Source organism: Rhincodon typus, chromosome 37 (assembly GCF_021869965.1).
Source record: "Rhincodon typus isolate 14 chromosome 37, sRhiTyp1.1, whole genome shotgun sequence".
NCBI lineage: Eukaryota > Metazoa > Chordata > Chondrichthyes > Orectolobiformes > Rhincodontidae > Rhincodon > Rhincodon typus.
In genome coordinates this window covers 8604019-8616440 of record NC_063368.1, presented here as the reverse complement: position 1 = coordinate 8616440, position 12422 = coordinate 8604019, and the positions used below count along the sequence as shown (strand labels likewise).

Sequence of the window (12422 nt, the reverse complement as noted above, 5' to 3'; positions counted from 1 at the left end):
CTTCTGTATGACATGCTGTTAGTGGGTGGAGGGCCCTGTTAACAAGATCAGTTCTGCTCCTTTCTTTCGAAAGCCATTGTACGGTTTTTCCCCGGTTTGTAGTGAGACAGAGGTCAGGGGTGGGAGGAGGGGCAGGGCCTGGGTGGGGGGGGGTATTCGGAAAAGCCTCTATCACGATCGCAGCTGATCGAAAGGAAGGCCTTGGGAGGTAAAGAGGAACCTGCTGTGGTGTTGCGAGCCTTGAAGAAAAGTGCAGAATGAGGAAATGACTGGCCCCTTTTTTGTTCGTAGCGACACAGCTATTTCTGTTGTCTCACTTTTGTGGGTTGTTCCTACCCATCTTCCTGTTCTCACTAAAGAAACAGGAAGCTTGTGCTAAACGCAATCAGCTCCCCACACCACACTGTAATCAGCAGAGCTGGTGCTATAACCTTTTTCAATTTGTTTACATTCTCCAGCCTCTCAGACATCCCTTAAGTCACAGGTGTGGTTCTGGGCACCATTTTCCCAAAGGGACAAACCAATAGTACTGGACCAGTGAAAGACCAGTGTACAAAGGCGTTTGAACCAGTGGACAAAACTGGTCTGACACCAGTAACATTCGTCACAGGGCCATTAATACGGCTCCTACCATCAGTAACGCTGGCCACTGTGTGAGTAATACTGGTTTTGGAGCCAGCATAAGTTATACAACCAGTAACACTGGTCACTGTTCCAGTGAGATTGGTCTTGGAGCCAGCACTTGTATAGGACCAGTAACACTGGTTACTGCGTGAGTAATGCTGGTCTTGGAGCCAGTATGAGTAATGGGACCAGTAACACTGGTCACTGTCCCAGTAATATTGGCATTGGAGCCAGCACTTGTATAGGACCTGTAACACTGGTTACTGTGTGCGTAATACTGGTCTTGGAGCCAGTATGAGTAATGGGACCAGTAACACTGGTCACTGTCACGGTAATATTGGCATTGGAGCCAGCACTTGTATTAGACCAGTAACACTGGTCATTGTTCCTGTAATATTGGCCTTGGAGCCAGCCCAAGTTATGAGACCGTTACCACTGGTCACTGTGCCAGTAATAATGTTCTTGGAGCCAGCATGGGTTATGGGACCAATAATACTGGTCAAGGTACAAGTACAAAGTCCAATGACTTGAACAAAGCAATCATCACTAACTTCCTTTCAAAGTTTTATAGTGGGAAGAAAATTACCAGGGATTTCAATCAGTTGTGAAGGCTGCACAAGTGTTAAAGAGGCCCCAGAACTGAGAAGTTGGGGTGGTATTCTGCTCCTCATTTGCCAGCAGTTTTGGATGTGGTGAAAGGGAAGTTGTTGAGATGTAAGTTGCCTCAGAGAGATGATTCGGCCCTGCAGGAGGCCACTTAGCCCATCCTAGCCATGCCAGTTCTTTGTGCAAGCCGTTCACTTACCCCACTCTCCCAAGCCGTTGCCCGGCAACCTTGTGGATGTCTCACCTCAAGAGAAACATTTGGAAAGATGACACCTACACTATGCGTTGACGGGTTATTTGTGTGGCCACTTTTGGTAGACTTTTTTAATCGCCTGGCACATCCAATACCGGATAGAATTCCGGGTGAAATCAGACGTGTGCTAATCATTTCTCTCTCCGTTGGTTCCCAGACTTACATCTTCACGGATGACGAGGATGAGGAGCTGACAATCAGGACAGGTGAGGCCTACTCTTTCTCATTGTTGCTGCAGGGTATACAAACAAGGGCACATGAGGCACCTCAGTGAGGTAGCAATGAGCTGATGAACGTGGCGAGGGCACAAGTGATGTTCCCATTCAGTGGAATGGTTGATCGAAAGAACGAGGAGGTACCATCTCCACGAGTGAATCATAGAATTCTGGAATGAGGCCATTTGACCCATCAAGTCCACAGAGAGCATCTTACCTCGATCCAGCCCCCTCCCTATCCCCATAACCCCTCATTAACCACATCCTGCACATCCCTGGACACCATGAGGGCATTTAACATGGCCTATCCACCTGATCCACACGTCTCTGGGCTTTCGGAGGAAACCAGAGCAAACCCGCACAGACACGGGGAGAATGTGCAAACTCTATACAGACAGTCACCTAAGGCTGGATTTGAACGTGGGTCCCTAGCGCTGTGAGACAGCGGTGCTAACCACTGAGCCACCGTGCCATCCATCTGAACCTGAGACTTCTCTTAAGTCTACAACCACAACGCAGACTCTTTTCAGCCCAACCAGATACAAATCTCATTTGAACTTCCAACAGGATCTCTGGATAAGATAGGACTCTGTGATCCTGAAGCTTTGGTCTTTATGATAACTCCCTTAATGCTATGATGCCTAAGAAATGTTACAAGATCTGGACAATATCCAGGCTTGGGCTGACAAGTGGCAAGTAACTTTCGTGCACACAAATGCCAGGCTATGAAATCACCAATAAGAGACAATCTGGCCACTGCCCCTTGACGTTCAATGGTGTTATCGCTGAATCCCCCACTGTCAACATCCTGGGGGTTACCATTGACTTGAAACTGAATTGTACCAGCCACATGGGTACTGTGGTTGTGGGAGCGTGTCGGATGCTGGGAATTCTGCAGCGAGTGACTCCCAGGGCCTGTCTACCATTGATAGGGCACAGGTCAGGAGTGTGATGGAATACTCCCCACTTGCCTGGATGGGTGCAGCCCCAACAACACTCAGGAAGCTTGACACCATCCAGGACAAAGCAGCCGCTTGATTGGCACCACATCCACAAGCACCCACTCCCTCCACCACCGACGCTCAGTAGCAGCAGTGTGTGTACTATCTACAAGATGCACTGCAGAAATTCACCAAAGATCCTCAAATAGCACCTTCCAAACGCAGGACCACTTCCATCTAGAAGGACAAGGGCAGCATTTCCATAGGAACACCAGCATCTGCAAGTTCCCCTTCAAGCCAGTCACCATCCTGACTTGGAAATATATCACCGTTCCTTCACTGTCGCTGGGTCAAAATCCTGGAATTCCCTCCCTAAGGGCATTGTGGGTCAACCCACAGCAGGTGGACTGCAGCGGTTCAAGGAGGCAGCTCACCCCCACCTTCTCAAGGGGCAACTAGAGACGGGCAATAAATGCTGGGCCCAGCCAGAGACACCCACATCCTGCACTTGAATTAAAAAAGTGGGTTGAACATTGATATGCAGGGGTCACCTTGAGCATTAAGAGCATTCTGTGAAGAGGAGATGGAGTTGGTAGAATACATTTTTAATGAATTTATTCAGTGATGTTATTACATAACTCTGGAGCAGGTAGGACTTGAACCCAGGCCTCCTAGCTCAAAGGCAGGTGCAATACCACTGCACCGGTGTCAGTTTTAAGGACAGTTTCATAGAGTTAGTTGTATAATACTTGTAAGCAGGTCGAAAACATTAACCAGGGATTGACTTCTCCCCCTGGAAAGAGGAACAAACTGAAATTAGTGTTTATGCTGCACTGAAATCCATCTGATTACATCTATCCCTGTATTCTCTTCTCTCTCATGACCGTCTGTCTTTCGCTTAAATGTATCTATCTTAATCACTCTGACTCCCCTTGTCCTTTTCGCTGTGAAGGTTGTCAGTTTGGAGGGTGATGTTGAGGGAAGGTTGGAGAGTGTCTGGTGCAGATTGCTGTTACTGAATAGCGGTGAGGGGTGTAGATGTTGAAGGTGGTGAAAAGGAAGGAATCTCTTACACTGTGAATGGCAGAACCCTTAGAAGTGTTGATATGCAGAGGGATCTGGGTGTGCAGGTCCACAGATCACGGAAAGTGGCAACGCGGATAGATAGGGTGGTAAAAAAGGACCTACGGCATGCTTCAGAGATAGTAGGAACTGCCGATGCTGGAGAATCTGAGATAACAAGTTGCAGAGCTGGATGAACACAGCAGGCCAAGCAGTATCAGAGGAGCAGGAAAACTGACGTTTCGTGTCTGGACCCTTCTTCAGAAAAAGGGCCCCTTTCTGAAGAAGGGTCCAGACATGAAACGTCAGTTTTCCTGCTCCTCTGATACTGCTTGGCCTGCTGTGTTCATCCAGCTCTGCACCTTGTTATCTCCTATGGCATACTTGCCTTCATTGGGAGGGGCATTGAGTATAAGGATAGACAAGTTATGCTGCAGCTTTATAGAACTTTAGTTAGGCCACACTTGGAATATTATGTACAGTTCTGGTCACCACACTACCAGAAGGATGTAGATGCTTTGGGGAGGGTACAGAAAAGGTTTACCAGGATGTTGCCTGGTATGGGGGGTTTTAGTGATGAAGAAAGGTTGGATAAACTGGGTTTGTTTTCACTGGAACGCAGGAGGTTGAGGGGCGACCTGATAGAAGTTTATAAAATTGTTAATGGCATGGATAGAGTGGAAAGTATGAGGCTTTTTCCTGGGGTAGAGGGGTCAATTACTAAGGGACACAGGTTCAAGGTGTGAGGGGGGATGTTTAAAAGGGATGTGTGAGGTACATTTTTCACACAAAAGGTGGTGAGTGCCTGGAACGCGCTGCCATAGGAGGTGGTGGAAGCAGACACAATAGCAACGTTCAAGAAGCACCTGGACAAATACATGAATAGGAAGGGAATAGAGGGATACAGATCCTGTAAGTGAAGGCAGTTTTAGTATGGAAGGGCAAAATGTGTTGGCGCAGGTTTGGAGGGCTGAAGGGCCCGTTTCTGTGCTGTATTGTTCCTTGTCCTTTGCTTTTTGTTTTATTTTATTTTAAATTTGTTTTATTCATTCAAAGTAAAAAAAGTATATACATAAACATACATCCTTCTTTATCACTGCGCAAGCAAACCCATACAATTTCTTATCTAAAATGCCTGAAGAAGAGAATGAGAACGGTTTGCCTGTAATTGCATTATTTTTTTGTTTGACCACGTTGCAACTAGAACTGAGAGGATTTCATGTTGCTAACATTTTTATGTTGTGGTGGTATTCACAGGAACATAGAATGATTACGGTGCGAAAGGAGGCCATTCAGCCTCATTACTACCCCTACTATCTACTCCAGCTCAATTACTTAGTGCCAATCTCTTGCTTTTACCCCATAAACCTGCACACCATTAGTATCCCAATAAATAACCATCCAATGTCCTCTTGAATGCCTCAATTAATCCTGCCTCCACTAAATTTCCAGGCAGTGCATTCCGCACCCTAACTACAAACTTTGGGGAGAAAAAAGTCTGTTCTCACTCATATCAAACTCGGATGCTACCTGCAAAAGGTTTTCTTTTGCCAATCACAGGGATTGACCCAAGCTGCATTGGTCTTTTGCAGCAGCACCTGTGTGTTTTCTGCCCTTAAATTGCAGGGCATTGGACAACTCCACAGCTATCACAAATGCCATTTCTGTTCATCTCGTGCAAGGTGCCCTTGCATTACTAAGAGTGGACCATGTCGTTTCTACTCATTTATAGAATCATACAGTCATACAGCACAGAAACAGACCCTTTGGTGCAACCAGTCCATGCCGACCTCAATCCCAAATTAAACTAGTCCCACCTGCCTGTGTTTGGCCCATATCCCTTCAAACATTTCTTATTCATGTACATCTCTCAATGTCTTTCAAATGTTGTAACTACCCACATCCACCACGTCCTCTGGAAGCTCATTCCACACATTAACCCCACTCCCTGTGTAACAGAGTTGCCCCTCATGTTTTTTTTAAATCTTTCTCCTCTTACCTTAAAAATATGTCCCCTAGTCTTGAAATCCCTCCACCCTAGGGAAAAGACACTGCCATTCACCCTATCCATGCCCTTCATGATTTTATAAACCTCTATAAGGTAACCCCTCAACCTCCTTTGCTCCAGGGGAAAAAGGTCCCAGCCTCTCCATATAACTCTCACCCTCCAATTCCAGGCAATATCCTGGTAAATCTCTTAAATTTGTTCCCTTTCCATGAGAAAACAATCCTAGCCTTTCTAGTCTGTCCTTATAGCTCAATTTCTCCATCGCAGGCTACATCCTTGTGAACCTCTTCCGCACCCCCTCTAGTGCTACCACACATTGTATGTCGTGTATAGAATATTCTTCACTGTAATGTTTTATGAGGGAGTACGGATGCACACTGACACACACTCACTCACGTATATAGACACACACACGCACTGACACACAGTCATACTATCACATACTGTCTCTCACATACACACACACTCACTCTCTCACACACACCAACATGCATACGCACGCACGCTCACACTCACTCACACATACACGCACGCACGTACTCCCTCTCTCACACATGCACTCACACACACACGCACACACACACACACACACACACACGCTCTCACACAAGTACACACTCTCTCTCTCGCAAACACACACTCTCACGGTCACTCTCTCTCACACACGCTCTCTTGCACACACTTGCTGTTGCACACATGCCCTCTCGCGCCCACTTTCACTCTCTCTCTCTTTCTCCCACACTTTAGCGTGTGCGCTCTTGCTCTCGCTCTCACGAGCGCTGTCGCTCTTGCTCTCGCGCACGCTCTCGCTCTCGCGAGCGGTCTCGCTCACACACACATATACATATATACACACACATATTCATACACAGACACACACACACACACACAGACACAGACACACACATCTGTAATGGTCATTGTTTGCCTGGTTTTCCTCTCCATGTCCTGTGTGATATTTAAATACAAATAATACAGGCTGCAGTAAATTACCCGGAAATGACTGCTCAATGAAAAGAAAGACCCAACAAGCAATCCAACACATTTGTTTAAAAGGAAACTTGTCTTTCTATCATGATTTTCAAGACCCCAGGAAATGCACAGCTAGTGAAGTCAGTTTGGAATGTAGTCACCGTGTGAATGAGGAAAAGCTAGCATCAGGTTCAGTGGGTAATCGGGAAGGCATATGGCATGTTGGCATTTTTTCAAAGGGAATGGAGTGTACAAATGGGGAAGTCTTGCTAATACTATACAATGCTCTCATCAGACTGTAATAGCGTTTTGGTCCCCTCAGCTAACGGAAGGTATACTGGCATTGGAGGCAGTCCAGGGGAAGTTAACCAGGCTGGTCCTGGGTTGGAGGAGCCGTCTTACGAGGAGACGTTAGGCTTGTACTCATTAGAGTTTAGAAGAAAAAGAGGTGACCTTATTGAAACGTATAAGATTCTTGGGGACTTGGCAGGTTAACCACAGAGAAGTTGTCTCCCCTTATGGGAGAGTCTAGGGCCAGAGGGTACAATCTCAACATAAAGTTCGCCCATTTAAGACAGAGCTGAGGGTGGTGAAACTGTGGAATTCTTTCTTGCAGAGGGATATTCGGTCTAGGTTGTTAAAGCATATGCAAGTGAAATAGATGGATCTTTAATCCATAAGTGAATCAAGGGCTATGGGGAAAAAGCAAGAAAGTTGAGTTGAGGATTATTCGATCAGCCATGATCTCATAGAATGGCAGAGCAGGCATACAGGGCTGAATGGCCTACTCCTGTTCCTACATCTTCTGGTTGAATAGCCTCAGGAGAAGTGATGGCCTCATGGTGTTATTGCTGGACCGCTAATCCAGAGACCCAGGTAATGTCCTGGGGATCCGGGTTCGAATCCCACCATGGCAGACGGTGGAATTTGACTTCAATAAAAATCTGGAATTAAGACTCTAACAACGACCATGAAACCATTGCTGATTATCAGGAAAAACCCATCTGATTCACTAATGTCCCTTTCGGGAAGGAAACTGCCATCCTTACCTTACCTGGTCTGGCCTATATGTGACTCCAGACCCACAACCATATGGTTGACTCTTAACTGCCCTCTGGGATTGGTAATAAATGCTGGCCTAGCAATGCTCTTATCCTGCGAATGAATTAAAAGAAAAGGTTTGTTTTGGGAGATAAATAGATAGGGGAAGGTTGAGTTGAGGCAAGAAGGGATGGGCTCGGACAGAGTGGCCTTCTTCCGTCACTCAAATGTTCTTGTGCAGTGAACAGGAAGCCAGCTGGCCTGGTTGTCTCGTTCTCAGGCGTACCAACTGGCTTGATCTTGAGTTCATATGAGTCAGTGCCATTGGCTCTGAGCTATCCAGCGTTCATCATGTGAATGATCTGGTCCCTTTTCACCTCTCTCCAAACAGGTCACCGAGTGATCAATACAAACTGCTCATCGGCACACAGCCGCCAAGCCTTGTCCTGCAAGATGGCCGCCGAGTACGATGTGTTCATCGCATCGCATCTGAAGTAAGTTGTTTGGAGCGGGCAGCTGTGAGGGGTGAGGAAGGACGGTCAGTGAAAACAGCGCCTTTTGACCTTAGTAGGATAATAGGTTGGCACAACATCGTGGGCCGAAGGGCCTGTACTGTGCTGTGCCGTTCTATGTTCTAGCACCTAAGCATTGAGGACACCCCTCACCCCCCACCACTCTCTGTGGAGCTCAGGGTGCTGCACCTCAGGTTGTCCTGCTCAGTGCCTGAACAATTTACCTCAGTACCTCAGTTGTCCGCCCTTTAACCTCTAACCTCTCCCTTCCTATGTGCTGATCCCTCAGGTGGTTTTGCCACGTCGACGACGATAATTATGTCAACGTTCGAGCCCTATTGAACCTGCTGTCAAGTTTCCCTGCGGCGCAGGACGTCTATGTTGGAAAGCCCAGTCTGGACCGACCAATCGAAGCATCTGAAAAGTTGCCAAACAATAAAACGGTAAGCAACTTCAGAAAAGAAATGCTGACTTTTCGGAGATAGTTATTGAGTAGAATGGCACAGCAGAGAAGGAGGCCATTTGGCCAATCATGCCTGTACTGGCTCTCCTGCTTTTCTCACAGTTGAAAACTTTGAAAAGTTTGAAAACTTTGCCTGATTCCATTTTGAAAGTTAGAATTGAATCTACTTCAGCCACCCAATTTTTATTTTTGAAATGTTACTGGGCATCAGGCGTCCGTGGCAACATATGCAGGAAGATGCTTCATCATTGGCCTGTTCATGTGTTTGCAACGCTCTTGAGGAAAAGATGCTTTGTTACTTTGGACTTGCAAGTGCCAACAGAGGGGGCAGTGAAAGGGGAAAATTGCAGTGGAGATACCTGGCCATACCATGCCTTTATTCTTCCAGTACCCATCGGAGTCTGTGGTAATAAGCGTGATTTACAGTGACCTGGTGTAATTAGCAGAACTCCCAGACCGGAGTCTAAGGACTGTCCCTTCACATCTTGTTCCTGGATTTAGGAATTACACTCTTGGCCAATACTGCACTGCAGTGTTCAGGGAATATTGCAACACTACTGCTCAACTTTCATTCTTGGGTGATCATTAAGGATCCAAAAAAATGTTATTTTTTTTAAAAAGAAAAAAAATTACTTCACAGGATGTGGGCGTTTCTGGCTGGGCCAGAATTTACAGCCCGTCCCTAGCTGCCCTCGAGAAGCTAGTGGTGAGCTGCATTCTTGAACCACTGCAGTCCATGTTCTTTCGGTAGATCCACAATGCCCTAAGGGAGGGAATTCCAGGATTCTGACCCAGAGACAGTGAAGGAACGGCAATATATTTCCAAGTCAGGATGTAAGTGGCTTGGTAGGGAACTTGTAGAGAGTGTTATTCCCCTTGTCTGCTGCCCATGCCCTTCTGTATGAAAGCGGTCGTGGGTTTGAAAAGTGCTTCTGGAGGAGCCATGCTGATTAAAGAGAAATTGTTCAAGGACTGCTGGGACAGCATTTATTGCCCATCCCTAGTTGCCCCTGAGGTGGTGGTGAGCTGCCTCCTTGAATTGCTATAGTCCACGTGCTATAGGAAAACTCTCAGTGCTGTTAAGGAGGGAATTCCAGGATTTTGACCCAGCCACAGTGAAGGAATGGGATATATTTCCAAGTCAGGATGGTGAGTGGCTTGGAGGGGAACTTGAAGGTTGTGGTGTTCCCATGTATCTGCTGCCCTTGTCCTTCTAGATGGAAGTGGTCGTGGGTTTGGAAGGCGCTGTCTGAGGACCTTTGGTGCATCTTGTAGACGGTACACACTGCTGCTACTGAGCGTCGGTGGTGGAGGGAGTGGATGCTTGTGGATGTGGTGCCGATCAAGCGGGCTGCTTTGTCCTGGATGGTGTCGAGTTTCTTGAGTGTTGTTGGCGCTGCACCCATCCAGGCAAGTGGGGAGTATTCCATCACACTCCTGACTTGTGCCTTGTAGATGGTGGACAGGCTTTGGGGAGTCAGGAGGTGAGTTACTCGCCACAGGATTCAGTCTCTCACTTTCTCTTGTAACCACTGTGTTTATGTGTTACTAAGTTGAGTCGTAGGAAGTTCTTCAATTGTTTGGGCAACATTTTTTGCCTTTAATCATAAATGCATTGGCTCACAGTTCCCTCACTGGGATTAAGTTCCATGGTCATTGATGCTTTGTCTAAAAACACAAAGAGCTGTTCAACAATCAGTTAGCTCAGCCTCTGACTGCAGGGAAAAAACACTCAGTCTAACCTTGTCTCTGGCCGGTGTTACCAGCGGGTAGATACAAAAGAAAGTTGGCATTTATGTAGCACCTCTTACAGTCTCAGAATGCCCGTAAGCATCCTGCAGTCAGTGGAGCACTTTTGAAGTGTTGTCACTGCTGCAATGTAGGAAACACTTCAGCATGCAGGTGCACAGGATGATCCCACAAACAGCAATCTGATAGCAGCCAGATAGTTTTTTTTTCCCTTCTGTTGCTCTAAATATTGGCCAGGACACCAGCTCTTCCTCAAAGGCAATGGGACATGAGCACAGAGCCAGCTTTTATCGCTAACTGTTCTGTTCTGAAGAAGGGTCACTGGGCCCAAAACGTTAACTCTGTCTCTCTCAACAGATGCTGCCAGATCTGTTGAGTTTTTCCACCAGTTTCTGATCTTCCAATGTTTATAGTTTTGTCTTCTGTTGCCCTTGGTGCCTTGAACTGCTGAAGTGCATGTGTTGTTGGGACACCCACGTGTTCTATCCCCCATTTGAGAAGACTCTCTATTTAAGCAGCACGGTGGCTCAGTGGTTAGCGCCGCTACCTCAGCCCCAGGGACCCGGGTTCGATCCCATCCTCGGGCGACTGTCTGTGTAGAGTTTGCACATTCAGGGTTTGAGTGAAGATTTGTAGCTTGGCGGCTGGTTATGGATGTTGCTGTGGTTGCCAAGCAGTGGGGCTGTACAGTGGCTCAGTGGTTAGCACTGCTGTGTCACAGCGCCAGGGACCTGGGTTCAATTCCACCCTCGGGCAACTGTCTGTGTGGAGTTTTCACATTCTCCCCATGTCTGCGTGGGTTTCTTCCCGCAGTCCAAAGATGTGCAGGTTAGGGTGGATCAGCTGTGTTAAATTGCCCATTGCATCCAGGGATGTGCAGGTTAGGTGGATTAAGCATGGGAAATGCAGGGTTACAGGGATAGGGTAGGTGGGTCTGGATGGGATGCTCCTTTGGAGGGTTGGTGCAGACTTGATGGGCCGAATGGCCTGTTTCCACACTAGAGATTCTATAACAGGGCAACAAGCCAGATGTTTTTTTTAATTAAACTAACAATCGATGGTTTCATCACAGAGAGGGGCAGCCTCCCGGACAAATTGATTTTAAATTTTACAGCGTCTGTAATGGGATTTGAACCATTGGTCCTTGGGATTATGAGCTCAGTAACGTTACCACCAACTCCCCATAAATGGGGCTGCCTCTCTTTTTATTTTTGTGATAACCGCAGAAAAACGGTAAGTCTGTAGGTGAGAAGGGATGATAATTCCACCTTCATGTTTGCAGAAATCTGTCTTCTTCTGGTTTGCCACTGGTGGAGCTGGATTTTGTATTAGTCGGGGACTGGCGCTGAAGATGGCACCTTGGGCAAGGTAAGGGTTTCAACTGCAGGTTATTTTGAGGAGGATGTGTGGGATTTTAGTGGGACTGAGTTCTTCTGACAGGAAAAGTTTTATCACCTGCTGTTTGAGCCCTCCTGTGCTTCCCAAGTGCAGCGCAATGCTCGTTTAATGTCGGATTTTGTCTGATTTTCTGGATCAAGAACCCGAAGAGTCCATGTTCCCTTCCTTCAATTGAGACAATCACCATGAAGATTTGGAGTGCACAGTCTACAATTAAAGGTTAATAGTGTCAGGGAGATGAAGAAAGCAGTTTCTCTCCATGTCACCAATCTTCTAGATTGGTCTGGAGTCTCCAGTGATTAAAAGATTCATCTCTGGGAAGCTTATGGGAGCAACACTTGGAGGAGAAGAGCCATGGGGGCCGTAATAAAAAAGAAAACCTTTGGATAATATTTTTATCATGAGATCTAAAGATATTTTAAATGGATGTGGAGAGACAGTTTTCCTGTAAGGACAGATTTAGCCAAACAATGGCAGCAGGGAGGGGTATGGCCAATAGAGGGAAAGGATCATGTGATGAAACCTTCCGGAATTTTCCCAACCCGTGTAATGGACACGCTGCTGTGAATTTCAAAAAC

General features: G+C 46.8%; 1 protein-coding gene across 1 annotated transcript; it reads left to right on the top strand.

Moving 5' to 3' along the window:
• Positions 1–1097: 1097 nt before the first annotated feature.
• LOC109925965 (beta-1,3-N-acetylglucosaminyltransferase lunatic fringe-like) lies at positions 1098–11851 on the top strand. Its single transcript, XM_020525856.2, has 5 exons — positions 1098–1128; positions 1549–1689; positions 8114–8216; positions 8524–8677; positions 11729–11851. Exons 1-5 carry the CDS (start codon positions 1098–1100, stop codon positions 11816–11818), a joined length of 519 nt encoding a protein of 172 aa, XP_020381445.2. The 3' UTR covers positions 11819–11851.
• The last annotated feature ends 571 nt before the right edge of the window (positions 11852–12422 follow it).